Source organism: Geotrypetes seraphini, chromosome 2 (assembly GCF_902459505.1).
Source record: "Geotrypetes seraphini chromosome 2, aGeoSer1.1, whole genome shotgun sequence".
NCBI classification, from domain to species: Eukaryota; Metazoa; Chordata; class Amphibia; order Gymnophiona; family Dermophiidae; genus Geotrypetes; species Geotrypetes seraphini.
In genome coordinates this window covers 11,811,816-11,829,894 of record NC_047085.1, presented here as the reverse complement: position 1 = coordinate 11,829,894, position 18,079 = coordinate 11,811,816, and the positions used below count along the sequence as shown (strand labels likewise).

Sequence of the window (18,079 nt, the reverse complement as noted above, 5' to 3'; positions counted from 1 at the left end):
GGATCTACGCTCCTCATTGCCTCGAGGCAGATGCTTTTCTGCTGGATTGGGGGAATCGCTTTCTGTATGCGTTTCCGCCATTCCCTCTCATTCAAAAGACTCTAGTCAAACTGAAGTCCGAACATGCCACCATGATTCTGATAGCTCCTCGGTGGCCCAGGCAACCTTGGTTCTCCCTTCTACTTCAACTCAGCAGCAGGGAACCGTACCTACTTCCAGTGTTTCCTTCACTGCTTACTCAGCATCAGGGGTCTCTGCTTCATCCCAACCTGCAGTCTCTCCACCTGACAGCTTGGTTTCTCTCAACGTAATTCCGCAACAGTTTTCCCAGGCGGTGAGGGATGTCTTGGAGGCTTCCAGGAAGCCTGCTACTCGTCAATGCTACTCCCAAAAATGGACTAGATTTTCTTCATGGTGTATTTCCAATTCTAAGGAGCCTCAGCGAGCCTCCCTATCCTCTGTTTTGGACTATCTTTTACATCTGTCTCAGTCTGGTCTCAAGTCGACATCTATACGAGTCCACCTGAGTGCTATTGCGGCTTTCCATCAGCCTCTACAAGGGAAACCTCTCTCTTCTCATCCTGTGGTTTCCAGATTTATGAAAGGACTTTTTCATGTCAATCCTCCTCTCAAACCGCCTCCAGTGGTTTGGGATCTAAATGTTGTCCTTTCTCAGCTTATGAAACCTCCTTTTGAGCCTCTGAGCAAGGCTCCACTAAAGTTTCTCACTTGGAAAGTGGTTTTTCTGGTGGCCCTCACATCTGCTCGCAGGGTCAGTGAGCTTCAGGCCTTGGTGGCGGACCCACCTTTCACAGTATTCCATCATGACAAGGTGGTCCTCCGCACTCACCCGAAATTCCTGCCTAAAGTGGTCTCTGAATTTCACCTCAACCAATCCATTGTGCTTCCAGTGTTCTTTCCAAAGCCTCATTCTCATCCTGGAGAATCAGCTCTTCACACTCTGGACTGGGCCACGAGTTTGCTGAACCAAAAAAAAGAAAAAGATTTAAACGCAAGGGTTTGATTATATTTCAGCTTATTAATCACTGAATTATTCAAGGAAATTGCTCATGTTCAGGTTCAATAAATAAAATCATTACAAATGATATACTCAATGCTCTGAAAGTAATAAAAGTTAGTCATGGTTATATGTTTAAATTTTCTTCTAATTAGTATGAATTGCAAGCTTCTGTCTGCCAAGAAATGTCGTGTCAGGCTCCTTTGTGCCGTTCTTTCTTGGTGATTTTATTCTAATGTGTCTTTATTGAACACGTTGCATGTAAATCTCTAGAAGAGTTATACTCCTCCGGCTCATTTCAGTTTATTTATTTCCCTTCAGAGTGCTAAAAGCTCAGATGATCTCGCTTTTGCTTCTTTATTGTGGGTTTGTGTGTGTGGGGGGGGGGGGTTTCCTGATGGGATCAGATTGCAACTCCATTACTCAAAATTCCAGTTTTGTTCCCAAACTGAGACATCAAGAGGAGATGTAAGAAAAAGGCATGTGATGCTCTGAAATCCTTAGTGCGTTAGCTATAACTGGGGTTACAGTGAGTGAGCATAGATGGGACCCCAGAACAGCTGAGGGGAGATAGGATTGAAGTCTACAAAATTCCTGAGTGGATAGAACGGGTACAAGTGGATCGATTTTTCACTCCGTCAAAAATTACAAAGACTAGGGGACACTCGATGAAGTTACAGGGAAATACTTTGAAAACCAATAGGAGGAAATTTTTTTTCACTCAGAGAATAGTTAAGCTCTGGAACGCGTTGCCAGAGGATGGGGTAAGAGCGGAGCTGGTTTTAAGAAAGGTTTGGACAAGTTCCTGGAGGAAAAGTCCATAGTCTGTTATTGAGAAAGACATGGGGGAAGCCACTGCTTGCCCTGGATCGGTAGAATGGAATGTTGCTACTTTTTGGGTTTTGGCCAGGTACTAGTGACCTGGATTGGCCACCATGAGAACGGGCTACTGGGCTTGATGGATCATTGGTCTGACCCAGTAAGGCTGTTCTTATGCTTTTCAGAAAGGTCACTTTCTCATGAGCTCTATTACTTTGAGCTTCTGATAACCAAGATTAAGACTCAAGGCATCTTTCTATCAGCCTAATAACCAGTAGCAGTTGTTACACAAGCTTGACGTGATGGTCAGTGTCCCCTCAGATCTGAAGAGTCCTAAAAGGCAAATGGCCAGGTCAAGTGAAGGCTTAGATCCAGAACCTCGTGTTAACATCATTGGATTGCCTTGAATTCCCACGGTGTCTCTCAGCATGCCATTGAGAGGGAACACCTGTGAGAAATTCCTGCAAACGACTTAATACCACTAGCTCTTTCCCACTTCCCAATACCTTCCCGATTCCCCAAAGCAACCTCATCTACTTCATATCTCCTCTAGAAATTACCAGATCTCTTCTTCATGTAATACCTTTTTTGTAATTCTTTTGTAATCCGTCTTGAACCGCAAGTCAATGGCGGAATAGAAATCTTTAATGTAATGTAGTTCACATACTGTTTTCCTTCTGCACATCAGCAAGTCATTTGTTCCACACACCAGATTCTTGTAGTCTGGATAACAGCCCTTCTTGTCTTTTAACATAGTATTTTTTAACCGATATAATTCTCCACTGAGTCAGCTCCAGTTTTGGGGGAGAGAAGTGAAGTGAAATGCTTCAGTTCAGAGTACTGAAAAAATGGCCCCGTGAAGAAACATGAAGAAACAAAAGAATTATTCACAACCAGGTCACCAAATTTAATCAGTATTAAGTTCCTCAACATGGATAGTGGACTAGACACTGTCCTCTGGAATGAACTACGGTACCTTTGCTAAGTGCTGGTACTAGACCACCCATGCCTATCCGTCTTGGTCTTTATCAATGTCCTAACGTACAATTCTACTGGAAAAGCATATGGCATAGAACAGTGTTCTTCAACCACCGGTCCATGGACCAGTGCCGGTCCACAGGGCCGGCAAGTGCATCAGGCCCAAAACAGTGTTCTTCAACCACCGGTCCATGGACCAGTGCCGGTCCACAGGGCCGGCAAGTGCATCAGGCCCAAAACAGTGTTCTTCAACCACCGGTCCATGGACCAGTGCCGGTCCACAGGGCCGGCAAGTGCATCAGGCCCAAAACAGTGTTCTTCAACCACCGGTCCATGGACCAGTGCCGGTCCACAGGGCCGGCAAGTGCATCAGGCCCAAAACAGTGTTCTTCAACCGCCGGTTCGCGGTGCGACTGATGCGGCGTTATCTTTGGGCCGGCTCCCTCTTCCTGACTGACTCAGTGCACAAAGCCACGGGCAGCGGCTCCTACGCACGTCCTGCGCCTGAACCGGAAGCCTTCTCTCTGATGTCGCAACATCAGAGGGAAGGCTTCCAGATGGCTCACGACTTAGCTCAGTGTTCTTCAACCACCGGTCTGCAGACCGATGCCGGTCCACAAAATAATTCTTTTATTTCTGCCGGTCCATAGGTGTAAAAAGGTTGAAGAACACTGGCCTAGAATACTCTCTATAACTCAATTGGACAACAGCTTACCTATCTCCTTTAAATCCACTATATTGCGCTCCTCAAACCCAGATATCTCGATTTCATCAGCATTCATCAAAATATTTGACACGATGATTGCCCTAGCTATTCACCACATTACCTGTAATTGGAAGGATAACTCTAAACTGAATTTTCACAAATGGTAGAATCATCTATGTATACTTAGGGCTCCTTTTACTAAGCTGTGCTAACCCCGCGCTAAGCGGAAAATACTAATGCCATCTCTGTGGAGGCATTAAAACCACTAGCGCAGCTTAATAAAATTAGCCCTTAGAAAATATGAAGAATTAATAGCTTTCAAACAAAACAATATTGCTAGTTTTGCTAAGAAATGGGCTCCAATGGATGAATTCTGTAAAAACTTAATTGGAAATCTCACATGACTCCTTAGTGGAAGTCTGCAGCTTATGCGCATTCTCTTTTATTTCATGTTTAATTTAAACTATGATGTTTTCTTTATAATGATTATTGTGTTATTTTTGTGTAAATTTATTGTATTATTTTTGAAAAATAAAAAACATATTTAAAAAAAAAAAAAAAAGGAGGAGATGGTCTTCTTATTCCCTCTAGTGGCCCTTGAACTTAATTGAGGCCTACCACTCCTTGTACTTAAGTGTACGATTGATATTACTTAAGTGTACTTAAGTGTGGTGCAATGTGCAGTTAGGGCACTGATCTTTGACAAGAGGGCCGCCGCGTGAGAGGACTGCTGGGCATGATGAACCACTGGTCAGACCCAGCAGCAGCAATTCTTATGTTCTGACTGTGCATCCAATATTTCTTCCCTTCTTTCAGCCTCCTGTATGCTTCCTCTCCTCCAGACCTCATTCCCTCCCCCAACTTTTTCTTCCTCTCTCCCTGCCCCCCTTTCTTTCTGTCCCCCTGCCCCCCTTCTGTCTTTCTTTCTCCTTACCCATCCCCCAAGCCACCACCGCCGCCATCGGGAAACAGGCCCCCAAGCCACCACCGCAGAGTTCTGAGCTCTCCCAGCAGAAGCGCTGGGCCCACCAGGTTCCCCCTGATGTCAATTCTGGCGTCGGAGAGGAAGTTCCAGGCCAGCCCAGTACTGGCCTTAGTTCTTCAATATTTAATATTATTTTCTGATTCTAGATCCTCTGTGTTCATCCCACGCTTTTTTGAAATCTGTCACCGTTTTCCTCTCCACCACCTCTCTCGGGAGTGCATTCCAGGCATCCACCATCCTCTCCGTAAAGAAGAATTTCCTTACGTTGCTCTTGAGTCTTTTCAAATAGAAGAATTCTTTTCAAAGGGATTGAAGCTATTGCAGGAAAAGTGGATGACGTGTATGGAGATATCAGGGGACCATATTGAAAAATAAAACAAAATTTTTTCTTTCCAACTGAGGTAGATAAATTATTGAATGCCCCTGTATGCCCAGCATGGCAAGCATGGATGTTCCTTCCGAGACCCTATACACTCACCCCCCACCCCCGCCATTATCTGGGGATTGGAATCCATTAAGTCTCCCCTTCACCATATACATAGAGCATTGAACAGTAGAAGTATTTACATTACAAAAGCTGTTTTATGGTGAGAGAGGTCACCCTGTGCCGACTTCCATATTTTTTTGTGTGTTAAATTACATCCTGCTCAGAAACAGAATCCCACAGGCTTGATTTTCAAAGCTGTAGGAATAGGACTGTGAACAGAGCAAGAGAGGCAGAAAAACAAAGAGCGAGCAGTGGGAAGCCACTCTTACATCCAGTTTCAGCTGCACCTTGTGCATACTGAGCAGAACCGGGAAGAGAAAATCAACTGAAAGGACTCAGTATTCGGCTGTGAGCATGTCATTTATGAATACAGGCTTCTTCAGGATAGAGAAATGATTATGGGGATAAAATGAAAAGCTAAAGCGGTTTGAGGAGAGGCATGATAGAGGTCTTTAAAGTCATGAATGGGGTGGAGCTGCTAGATTGCAAATGGCTTGGTCACCCTATCCAATACAGCTGAGACTGGGGGGACACTCCAAGAAGCTAAGGGGGTAGTTCTATGAAGTATGCGTGAATATACACAGTCACGTCATAGAACAATCCCTAAATGTGGGTTGCCCATTAGCTTTATGGAGAGTCCCTTAGGTTCAGTTATATCTGTCTGGCAAGTGGGGGAGGATGCCAGAGAGGATTGGGGAGGCTGGCTTTGGGATGAAAGGGTCTGTGATTGAGGGTTTGCGCGTTTGCTTCAGGAGGGGGGTCTGCCAAGGGGTGGGGGCTGTTCTATGAGGAGTCTGTGATTGGGAATGTGTTCAACAAAGGGGATCTGTGATCAAGAGGTTGTCTGTCTACTACTATTATTTAGCAAGAAATGGTTTAGGCATGGTGTTTAGTGGTTTTATGATTTCCATACTGTGGTATAAACAGGATGTGAGATGGTCTTAGGCTAAGTATGGGGGAGGGTCACATCATTGCTATAGTAGGGATTTATGGTATTTGTGCTTTAAAATTATGTATGCGATTTGTTGCCTGTTCATTACAATGGCAGGAATGAACACAGATGCCAGTATTGTAGGCATTTATGTACGCCGGTGGACTTGTCCAGGCGTGAATGATCAGTTTCTGCGTAAGTGCTGTTCTGTATCTGTGTGCCAAGTTGACATTCTCATTCATGGAGCTTGGGCAGGGCGCCCATAGTAACAAAATTACTTTAGATCTGTGCACGTCCTTTAATAATCTAGGCACTTGCATTTGCGTCAGCGCTGCGGCTGGTATAAGCGCTCACACCTAAAATATATTTTAGAATAACACGGAGTTGGTGGTGGATCGTTCAAAATGGGGATACTCCTTGAGAGAGCCTATTGGCAAAACGTGAATTCATGTCGGAGTCCCAAACAGTCTGCTGACTAAGATAAGTGCTTTAGAGCGAAATAAGTTACCGTAAATAGACTATGACTAAGGCTCTAGGGCTGACCAATGAGGAGGCTTGCTGCAGCAAAGTTGAACTAACTATAAATGAAACATTTTGTTCGAGTGTAGCCGCTGAGGTCTTGTTATGAAGATTTTCTATAAAACTTTTTGAAGTTTTTGAGAAGAGCTTAAAGTTTGTGAATAGTGAAGAACTGATTGATTTTATTTTGGATTACTATACTGCTTCACTTTAAAATTCCAAATAAAAAAAGGAGTGGGGAAGGGACACGGTCAACCAACTTCAAGGACAATCAATTTATTGAAAATATATAAAAAGCTAAAACATATACAAGATATGATGCAAGCCTAACAGAGAGTCTTCTAATCCTTTTTGTACTAGACCCCAACACGGTCCGTGTTTCGGCTTGAGAAGCCTTCCTCAGGGGTATATGAATGAAGCCCAGTAGATGGCGCCAAAGTGCAGGTCATAAAACCAAAATACACAGGATCCTGCTACTCAACGTGGTTCCAAACAAAAAAACACTGCGCTTTTTGTTTTATGACCTGCCCAGGCTACTTGATCAACCGCCTTATCCAAACTGCCACAACCAGGCTAAGGAGAGCCCAGACACCATTCACACCCCCCCCAATCAGAGACGTCAAATGCAAAAAAATGTACAATGGCCTACTGGCCACGCAGGCAGCGATACTTGACCACCAACTATCCAATCTACTGATCACGACACCAGACTACAAAACTTTCAGAAAAGAAATAAAAACCCTGCTATTCAAGAAATCCATCAAGACAAACTAACTCTACAGGAAGCATTTCAATCCCAAATTAACCCGCTCAACCATATAACTCTTCTGGAATTGTCCAGATAACATCTTTTGTAATCTGCCTTGAACTGCAAGGTAATGGCGGAATAAAAGTCACTAATGTAATGTACTTTGGCGCCATCTACTGGGCTTCATTCAGGAAGGCTTCTCAAGCCGAAACACGGACTGTGTTGGGGTCTAGTACAAAAAGGATTAGAAGATTCTCTGTTAGGCTTGCATCATATCTTGCATATGTTTTATCTTTTTATATATTTTCAATAAATTGATTGTCCTTGAAGTTGGTTGACCGTGTCCCTTCCCCACTCCTTTTTAGATTTGTATCATTATGGGGTTGTGTTTTTCTCACTTTAAAATTTAACATATAAAACCAGCCGCTAATACAAAGTGATTACACACCTAAAATATAGGCATAGATTTCACCTGCTACACTAGTATTATATAAAGAAAAGCAGGCGCCCCTTTAAAGAATTGGCCCTATCCGGGCATCCATATTTATGTGACATTACATGTACAGACTAGCAGCACTTTCTCTGTGGTATTTTGCAAGGGTGTGCATGAATGCAAGACAAATGGGCTGGGATTCCAGTTATGTGATGTGCGTCATTTACACTGGTCCCCTGCCATGTTTAGGCGTCCACAGTCATGCCAAATTTACAGCTGGTGTGTAAACATAAGACAGACTGATTCTGGGTTACGCTAGTATTCTACACATGATTCTGGACACCCAGATGCTGTGCAGTAACGACATCAGGGTGCTTAAAAGGATGCATCCCGTTATAGTAATACACCCTGTAGAAACATGGAACCATGATGGCAGATAAAGGCTTAGTGGCCCGTCCAGCCTGCCCTAAGAGCTCCCACATGCTTGTTCCATGCTATCTTGATTCAGACACCTCCACTGGGAGCCAATTCCACACATCAACCACCCTTTCTGTAAAGAAGTATTTTCTTATATTACTCCTGAGCCTATCACCTCTCCTTCTGGAATTTTCCTTTATTTAAACGTCTCTATCATATTATCTCTCTCCTGTCTTTCCTCTAGAGCAGTGGTGTCAAACTCGCGGCCCAGGGGCCACATGCGGCCGCCAGGTACTATTTTGAGGCCCTCGGTATGTTTATCATAATCACAAAAGTAAAATGAAACAGTTTCTTGATCATACGTCTCTTTAGCTATAAATGGCAATATTATTATTAAGGCTTAGCCAAAAGGAAAGATTTATAAACCATAAAGAGTTTGACCTCATTTCTTTAATAAGACATTAACTCTTTTTTTCTGAGGCCCTCCAAGTACCTACAAATCCAAATTGTGGCCCTGCAAAGGGTTGGAGTTTGAGACCACTTCTCTAAAGTACACATATTAAGTTCTCCAAGTGTGTCCCCATACGATTTATGACAAAGGCCACTAACTAACTTTCTAGCAACCCTCCGGACTAACTCCATTCTATTTATATCTTTTTTGAAGATGGGGTCTCCAAAATTGCACACAGTATTCAAAATGGGGCCTCACCAAAGACTTATACAGTGGCATTATCACCTCCCTTTTTCTACTGGCCATTCCTCTCTTTAAGCACTCAATCATCTTCAGGGTTTTGACCGTCACCTTTTCTATCTGTTTTGTCACCTTGAGATCATCAGACACAATTGTCCCCAAGTCCCGCTCTTCTTCCGTGCACAAAAGTTCCTCACCTCCTATACCAGGGGTAGGCAATTCCGGTCCTCGAGAGCCGGAGCCAGGTCAGGTTTTCAGGATATCCATAATGAATATGTATGAGATGGATTTACATGCACTGCCTCCTTGAGATGCAAATCTTTCTCATGCATATTTATTGTGGATATCCTGAAAAACTGACCTGGCTCCGGCTCTCAAGGCCCGGAATTGTCTACCCCTGCCCTATACTCTACCTTTCTCCTGGATTTTTGCAGCCCAAGCGTATGACCCTACATTTTTTTTAGCATTAAATCTTAGTTGCTAGTTATTTGATCATTCTTCAAGCTTCACCAGATCCCTCCTCTTGTTATCTACACCCTCCAGATAATATATTCCACTTTTAACCCCGAGGATACAGAGCAGATCACATGAAGGGAAATTATGATAGCATCGCGCTTCCCGGAGAGGTGATAAGACAGAGTACAATTCTGGGGTTCAAAAAGGGACTGGATGACTTCCTGGAAGCGAAGGGGATAACGGTACAGATAGAGGTTTACCTTACAGGACATTGAGCGAATAGGGTATGGACATTTTAGGTTAGGTAGGGAAAACTTTCAGGTCATGGACCTGGAGGGCCGCCGCAGGAGCGGACTGCCGGGCACGATGGACCCCTGGTCTGACCCGGCAGAGGCAATGCTTATGTTCTTATTAACCTTTTCCAGTAAAATTACATAATTGATTTAAAATCAAATAAGTTTATAAAACCTACCTAAAAAGAGAGTACGGAGGAATTTGACAGATAAAACAACTACAAACAATCCAAAACACAGCACTGAGACTTATCTATTCATTGAGGAAACACGACCACATCACGGAGGCATACCTCGACTCACACTAGCTTCCAATTCCGGCAAGAATACTATTCAAATTCTACTGTCTACTATTTAAAACCTACTTGAACAACCGTCTCATCCAAACTACATCAACTAGACGTAGGAAAACCTACACTCCATTCACGCACCCTCCAATCAAAGAAGTCAAACGGAAAAAAACTATAAGATGGCCTCCTAGCCACACAAGCAGCAAAACTCGACAACCAAATCTCCAGTCTACTAATTTTGACCCCAGACTATAAAACAATCAGAAAAGAAATAAAGATTCTACTTTTCAAGAAATTCCTAGCTCCTTCCCACTTCCCAATACCTTCTCGATTCCCCAAAGCAACCTCATCTACTCCGTATCTCCTCTAGAAATTACCAGATATCTTCTTGTAATACGTTTTTTGTAATCCTTTTGTAATCTGCCTTGAACCGCAAGGCAATGGCGGAATAGAAATCTCTAATGTAATATCATTTGGTATATTATTCCAAATCTTTACACATTGATAAGTGAAGGATAGTTCCCAAATAGATTTTAGGTACACCTTTTTTCATTGAAAGAAAATTAAGATCTAGCCTATGATAACCTCTGGACATTTGTCCTATGTGTGAAAAATACCATAAATTGTACAGCATTTCTTGAATTTAAGCCATAAAGATTTTTTATGTTTACCAACTGCTAATTCTCATGTAATAGGAAGGAACTTAACATTTTATTCCATCTTTTTCTCATTTTGTTTGCAGATAAACAGTTCCTTGTGTTTTTCTTTAAGCAAATAAAAAGGAACCAAACAGGTCGCTATGAGGAGCAGTTTCCCTATGTCTCCCCCTGTGGCAGGGAAAGGAACTTCATTCGCTGTGATGACCGCCCCATAGTCTTCACACACCTCTTGCAAGACCCCAGCTCTGACAGTGAGCTGCTTTCCTATTGCGGGGGTGCCGAGAAGCTGGCCGTTCAGTTTGAACCAGAGAAACTGGTGATGTTTCGCGACAATGGACGGGTTTACCATCCGGCCCCTGAGAAAGCTGGAGGTATAGGATTGGTGAAATCAGCATTGGCATTTGAACTGAGTGCCTGCTTCGAATATGCGACAGACCCTGACAGCGGCCCCCCAACACACTTCAGATGGAACAATAAACGCTACAGCCTTACCAATGAGCTAGTGCAGCTTATTGGTTCAGAGAAAGGCTCCTGATCGTAGGGATGGTGAAGACTAAAGCAAAACTGGCATGCTCCTCTCTGCCAGATATCTGCACTAATTCAGTTTGGAGCTAATCCCTGATTTTCAGATATGCCCAGAGCCCAGATCAGAAAAGGAAGACTGGAGTCAGGATTGCAAAATCGACAAGAAAGCAATGTGCCTTTAAATAAACTCAGAGCAAACAAAAAAGGGGGAAACCAACAAAATCTGCAGCAAAGGATACAAAACAAAAAAAAAGGGAAAACTGCAGGAACACGTACAATGATGCAGGCTAAATTTATTATATCAAAAGATTGAACGCGGTTAATAATACCACCTTAAAAACAAACCAAGGGACCCGACACGGTCCGTGTTTCGGTTAACACACCTTCATCAGGGGTCCCAGGTCGATAGGGGATCAGATAAAACCAAACAAAAAACTGTAGCCTGTGTAGAAACAATCACCGAAAAGCAATCTGTGAACTTTTAAGGTGGTATTATTAACTGCGTTCAATCTTTTGATATAATAAATTTAGCCTGCATCATTGTACGTGCTCCTTTAAATCAGGGGTCTCAAAGTCCCTCCTTGAGGGCTGCAATCCAGTCGGGTTTTCAGGATTTCCCCAATGAATATGCATGAGATCTATGTGCATGCACTGCTTTCAATGCATATTCATTTTGGGAAATGCTGAAAACCCGACTGGAATACGGCTCTCGAGGATCGGAGTTCCCTACCCCTGTGGTAGCACTTATCACCTCCTAGAGCAGCAGTAGGGAACTCCGGTCCTCGAGGGCCATAATCCAGTCGGGTTTTCAGGATTTCCCCAATGAATATGCATGAGATCTATGTGCATGCACTGCTTTCAATGCATATTCATTGGGGAAATCCTGAAAACCCGACTGGATTGTGGCCCTCGAGGAGGGACTTTGAGATCCCTGCTTTAAATAAACCAACAACATCCTTCCATTCCAGAAGAAATCTACTATCCTTGGTGCATGATTTCTTCCATTGTTTCTATGTGGGTTAATCATTACCACTTGACCTTTGGGACTGCATAACAATTAGCATACTACAGGTACCCAATCTCTGATCTGAAATTCTGAAAACCAAAAAGCTTAAAAAAAGAAAGACATTTTTTTCAAGGAGGTTGTTTGTATACCGAAGCTCACGTTTGAAGGCCAGACGTCCCAATGTGACGGATTTCAGCCCAAAAGAGTAGCAGATTCCCCTGCAGGTAACAGTGAGAAGCAGAAAATGGATAATAGTTACCAGTTAGTACTGCCAAGTTTCGCTAAGCTCCTGATCTCTAATCTTCCCGACTACCATTCTGAAATCCGAAATATATCTGGTCCCAAGGACTTCAGATAAGAGATTGTGTATCTGTATTACATATTCTGAACACAGACTTTGTATTTATTGATCTGGGGTTTTGTTTTTTTTCTGTATATTTGAACCTTGAGTAAACTGCACAATAAAATATGTAATGCAAAGTTTAAAGGATCAGGACTGGATTTAGTAACATAGTAGATGACGGCAGATAAAGACCCGAATGGTCCATCCTGTCTGCCCAACCTGATTCAATTTAAATTTTTTTTCTTAGCTATTTCTGGGTAAGAATCCAAAGCTCTACCCATTACTGTACTTGGGTTCCCACTGCCGAAATCTCTGTTAAAACCTACTCCAGTCCATCTACACCCTCCCAGCCAATGAAGCCCTCCCCAGCCCATCCCCCACCAAACGGCCATATACAGACACAGACCATGCAAGTCTGCCCAGTACTGGCGTTAGTTCTTCAATATTTACTATTCATTTCTGATTCTAGATCCTCTGTGTTCATCCCTCGCCTTTTTGAATTTCGTCACCATTGTCCTCTCCACCACCTCTCTCGGGAGCACATTCCAGGCATCCACCACCCTCTCCGTAAAGTAGAATTTCCTAACATTGCCTTTGAATTTACCACCCCTCAGCCTCAAATTATGTCCTCTGGTTTTACCATTTCCCTTTCTCTGGAAAAGATTTTGTTCTACGACTTTGGGGTAGAAATGAGAAAATTAATTTAAGACTTATTCATCTTCTCAAAGAAGTTTCTAGATCTCAGTTCAAACAATTTTCTTGATGACCGTCAATAGGTACAAAAGAATAAACAACAGGATTCGGAGGCTACAGTCCCAACTCATCCAAAGTACCCACAATCCAGAAACTATAGTCATCAAATACATTTAAATAACACAAGGATGCAAAAAAACCAAAAACTCCCCCTCCCCCAAAGAAACTGTCAGTGGCCGAGGCCTGTATTTTCTGTGCAGATTTTGAAGATCAAAAAGAGTATATTTATTTATTTTAAATATTTATAAACTGCAGTGTACATAATTAAAATATACATAAAATCAAACATAGATAGACAGATCCAACAAATATGGTAGCAAAATGTTCCATATGCAAAAAGGAATACGCACACCAGCCAGTTCCTCCTTCATTACTCACATCAACAATTTGTATTTCTTTATTTATACTCCGCATGTCCCAAGGCGTGTCACAATAAAGTACATACATAAGTAGAATCACATACATTACAACAGAGAGAACATCAATAAAACGTAATAATGATAATGTAAAGCCGCCTAAAATCACAAAGAGGCTATTGGCGCCTCACATCAAAAAACTGTAGATTGAGACCCATATTTCGTCTTACAGAAGAGGTGTTTCTTCAACATTGGTTTGCTGTCGAAAATATCCCGGAAGCTTATTCCACTCCCGAGGACCCACACACGAAAACATGCTAGCTCTAGACACAGCTAGCCGTAGCTGTTTCACTGTCGGAATATGTAGGTCATTGTCTTTCTTAGCTACAACAAAAGTGGTTTACATATTGTATTGAGGTGCTTAATCTGTTCCTAGTGGGTCACAATCCAATGGTTTGAGGCCACTTACAATATTTACTCGACTATAGGTTGATCCCAAGCATAGGTCAAGGACAGTTTTAGACCTAAAAATGATCTAAAATCCCTCAACCCATGCATAGGTTGACCCTCAACTGGGCCAGCACCTCTCTCTCTCTCTCTTCTACCTCTGGTGGAAATCTGTTCCCTTTCAACCTTCCCCCACCAGCCTGGGAATCCTCACCGCTCTCCTTTTGTATAGTACCTGCAAAAACTAGCTTCAGAGTTGCAGCAGCAGTCCTTGGGAGCAGCCTGCTCTGGTCACAATCTACAATTCTTCCTATCAAACAGGAAGTGAGTCAACATTCTGTCTGGCAGAGGGAATCATAGAGTACGCTACAGGTAGCCTCTGAGGATCGCTTCTGAAGCGCATGCTAGTTTTTAGAAGCATGATAGCAGATAAAGGCCAAATGGCCCAGCCAGTCTGCCCATCCTCAACATCCGCTATCGCCTCCTCTCCCTTTTGGCTAAGGCTCTTTACACCTGCATTGTGATGTCATAGAACTTTATGGTTATAGAAACATAGAAACATGATGGCAGATAAAGGCCAAATGGCCCATCCACAGCATCCACTATTTCCTCCTCTCCCTATTGGGCTAAAGCTCTTAACATTTGCATCTCCTCTTCTTATGGGCTAAGGCTCTTTCCACCTGCATTGTGAGGTCATAGAGCTTTATGGTTATAGAAACATGATGGCCCATCCGCAGCATCTACTATCTCTTCCTCTCCCTATTGGCTAAGGCTCTTTCCACCTGCATTGTGAGGTCATAGAGCTTTATGGTTATAGAAACATAGTAACATGATGGCAGATAAAGGCCAAATGGCCCATCCAGTCTGTCCATCCACAATATCTACTAACTCCTCCTTGCCCTAAGAGATCCTTCATGCATTCCTCACATTTTCTTGAATTCAGACACAGGCTTTGTCTCCACCACCTCTACTGGGAGACTATTCCAAGCATCACCACCTTTTTGATGGTGTTTTCTCTAGAGTTACACACAGTATTCCAAATGAGGCCTCACCAGAGACTTATACAATGGAAGTATCAGCACCTTTTTCCTACTGACCATTCCTCTCCCTATGTACCCGAGCATCCTCCTGGCTTTGACCGTTGCCTTTTCTACCTGTTTTGCCAACTTGAGATGTCAGACACAGTCACCTCCAAATCCCGCTCTTCTTTCGTACATAGAAGTACTTCACCCCCTATACTATACTGTTCTCTTAGGTTTTTGCAGCCCAATTGCATGGCCTGCATTTTTTTTTGCATTAAATCTTAGTTGCCAATTACTGGACCATTCTTCAAACTTCACTAGATCCCGACTCACGTTATCCATACCCTAAAATAACTGTAACTGTCTACCCGATTACAGAATTTGGTACCATATACAGGAAGTTCGGTGGAGATTCCCAGGCTGATGGGGGGAGGGAGAGCAGGAAAAGATTTCCATCAGAGGTGGTAGAGATGGGGGGGGAGAGGTGTTGGCCCAGGTTGGTATTAACCTTTGCACAAGTTGAAGAATTTTGGACCATTTATAGATCTACAACTATCTTCAGCCTCTGTTTTTAAAGCATCTCAGCATGTTGCTTTTATAAATACCCAGAGAATTGCGGGTGCTCCTGTGATGGATACCACATAATCCATAGGTGTACTTGTTAACCTCAGATGAGTGATGGTGAGGCTGTCTAACTTTATTTCCAGTGCAATAGGTGAGACATTCTGTACAGTAAAAAGAGTCACTGTTTGTGCAAACCCTTGATCCGAGGAGCTAGTTCTTTTTCCAGACCCACAATCGCTACCCAAAGTGATTCCTAGGAAAGTCACTGGACGTTCCAGGGAAAACATAGGAGCAACAAGGAAACTTATTGCAAATGTAACTGGTAAGATTTTGCCCATTCTTGTCTACTAATGATTGAACAAAGTTGCTTCCAAAGTCCCCATGAGCCCCCCAACACCAGCCATTCCATAAGCCTCACTGTCTGATCTTCCATAGTGACTGTCATTGCGATCATAACAACTCAAGCAGAGCTGCCAGAGGAGTTCCCAAATGTAGTGATGAGGGAATTATAGACTGTTCGGAACTTCAAAGATGAATCGCTCCTAAGAAATGACACTGGGCTACTGGGCTATGAAATTGAAGCAGCCAGAACCCATGCTCTGACCAGAGAAGTCTTTCACAACTTGAGGTAAAAGCTGACAGGGCTCTGAGGAGAAGATTCTTCTGGCTCTCTCTCGTAATCATCCTCTTGGAAAGTAAGGGTCTCTTTTACTTGGCTGGTTTAAGTTGTATTACATGATAGGTGCTAGTGAAAACCCAGGGTAGTGGCTACCATGTGTTAAAACAGTCAGTGTTGTAAAACGTCAACTCTAGCTGTGAAACATGGGCAGAGAGGGTTATGGACAATAAAAGGAATGGCAACAAGATGTCACAGCAGCTGATGATGTGGCTGTAATTAACACCACTTCAAGAAGTGGAGTTAAGTGCAACTATGCTACTGGTAGTCCAGTACATAAGAACATAAGAATAGCCTTACTGGGTCAGACCAATGGTCCATCAAGCCCAGTAGCCCCTTCTCACGGTGGCCAATCCATATCAAACTAGTACCTAGCCAAAACCCAAGGAGTAGCAACATTCCAAACAGAACCCCAAGGAGTAACAAGATTCTAGAATTCCAAAGAGTAGCAACATTCCATACAGAACTCCCAAGGAGTAGCAAGATTCCGGAAACCCAAAGAGTAACAGAATTCCGGAACCCAAAGAGTAGCAACATTCCATACAGAATCCCAAAGAGTAGCAACATTCCATACAGAACCCCAAGGAGTAGCAAGATTCCGGAATCCCAAAGAGTAACAAGATTCTAAAATCCCTAAAAGTAGCAACATTCCATACAGAACCCCAAGGAGTAGCAAGATTCCGGAAACCCAAAGAGTAACAGAATTCCGGAACCCAAAGAGTAGCAACATTCCATACAGAATCCCAAAGAGTAGCAACATTCCATACAGAACTCCCAAGGAGTAGCAAGATTCCGGAAACCCAAAGAGTAACAGAATTCCGGAACCCAAAGAGTAGCAACATTCCATACAGAATCCCAAAGAGTAGCAACATTCCATACAGAACTCCCAAGGAGTAGCAAGATTCCGGAATCCCAAAGAGTAACAGAATTCCGGAACCCAAAGAGTAGCAACATTCCATACAGAATCCCAAAGAGTAGCAACATTCCATACAGAACCCCAAGGAGTAGCAAGATTCCGGAATCCCAAAGAGTAACAAGATTCTAAAATCCCTAAAAGTAGCAACATTCCATACAGAACCCCAAGGAGTAGCAAGATTCCGGAAACCCAAAGAGTAACAGAATTCCGGAACCCAAAGAGTAGCAACATTCCATACAGAATCCCAAAGAGTAGCAACATTCCATACAGAACTCCCAAGGAGTAGCAAGATTCCGGAAACCCAAAGAGTAACAGAATTCCGGAACCCAAAGAGTAGCAACATTCCATACAGAATCCCAAAGAGTAGCAACATTCCATACAGAACTCCCAAGGAGTAGCAAGATTCCGGAATCCCAAAGAGTAACAGAATTCCGGAACCCAAAGAGTAGCAACATTCCATACAGAATCCCAAAGAGTAGCAACATTCCATACAGAACCCCAAGGAGTAGCAAGATTCCGGAATCCCAAAGAGTAACAAGATTCTAAAATCCCTAAGAGTAGCAACATTCCATACAGAACCCCAAGGAGTAGCAAGATTCCGGAATCCCAAAGAGTAACAAGATTCTAGAATCCCCAGAGAGTAGCAACATTCCATACAGAATCCCAAAGAGTAATAAGATTCTAGAATTCCAAAGAGTAGCAACATTCCATACAGAACTCCCAAGGAGTAGCAAGATTCCGGAACCCAAAGAGTAGCAACATTCCATGCACGATCCAGGGCAAGCAGTGGCTTCCTCCATGTCTGCCTCAATAACAGCCTATGGACTTTTGCTGCAGAAAATTGTTCAAACCTTTCTTAAAACCGGCTACGCTAAGCACTCTTACCACAACCTTTGGCAAAGTGTTGCCACTGCCTAAAACTAATGACATGAAAGAGCGGCAGCGGTAGTTACCTCTAGTCCACTCACCAGTTCTCCCCCCCCCCCACTTCCTATCCCCTTTAGAACCTCCTTCCAATCCTCCCCTGGCAGATCGGCACCC

General features: G+C 43.2%; 1 protein-coding gene across 1 annotated transcript in view; it reads left to right on the top strand.

Moving 5' to 3' along the window:
• The window catches only part of C2H8orf82 (chromosome 2 C8orf82 homolog), a 50,034-nt gene extending 38,454 nt beyond the window's left edge, over nt 1-11,580 (top strand). Inside the window, exon 3 of the mRNA XM_033933849.1 lies at nt 10,514-11,580. Coding sequence (XP_033789740.1) covers nt 10,514-10,965 — 452 coding nt within the window. The 3' untranslated portion in view covers nt 10,966-11,580. The remainder of the gene's footprint in view (nt 1-10,513) is intronic.
• The last annotated feature ends 6,499 nt before the right edge of the window (nt 11,581-18,079 follow it).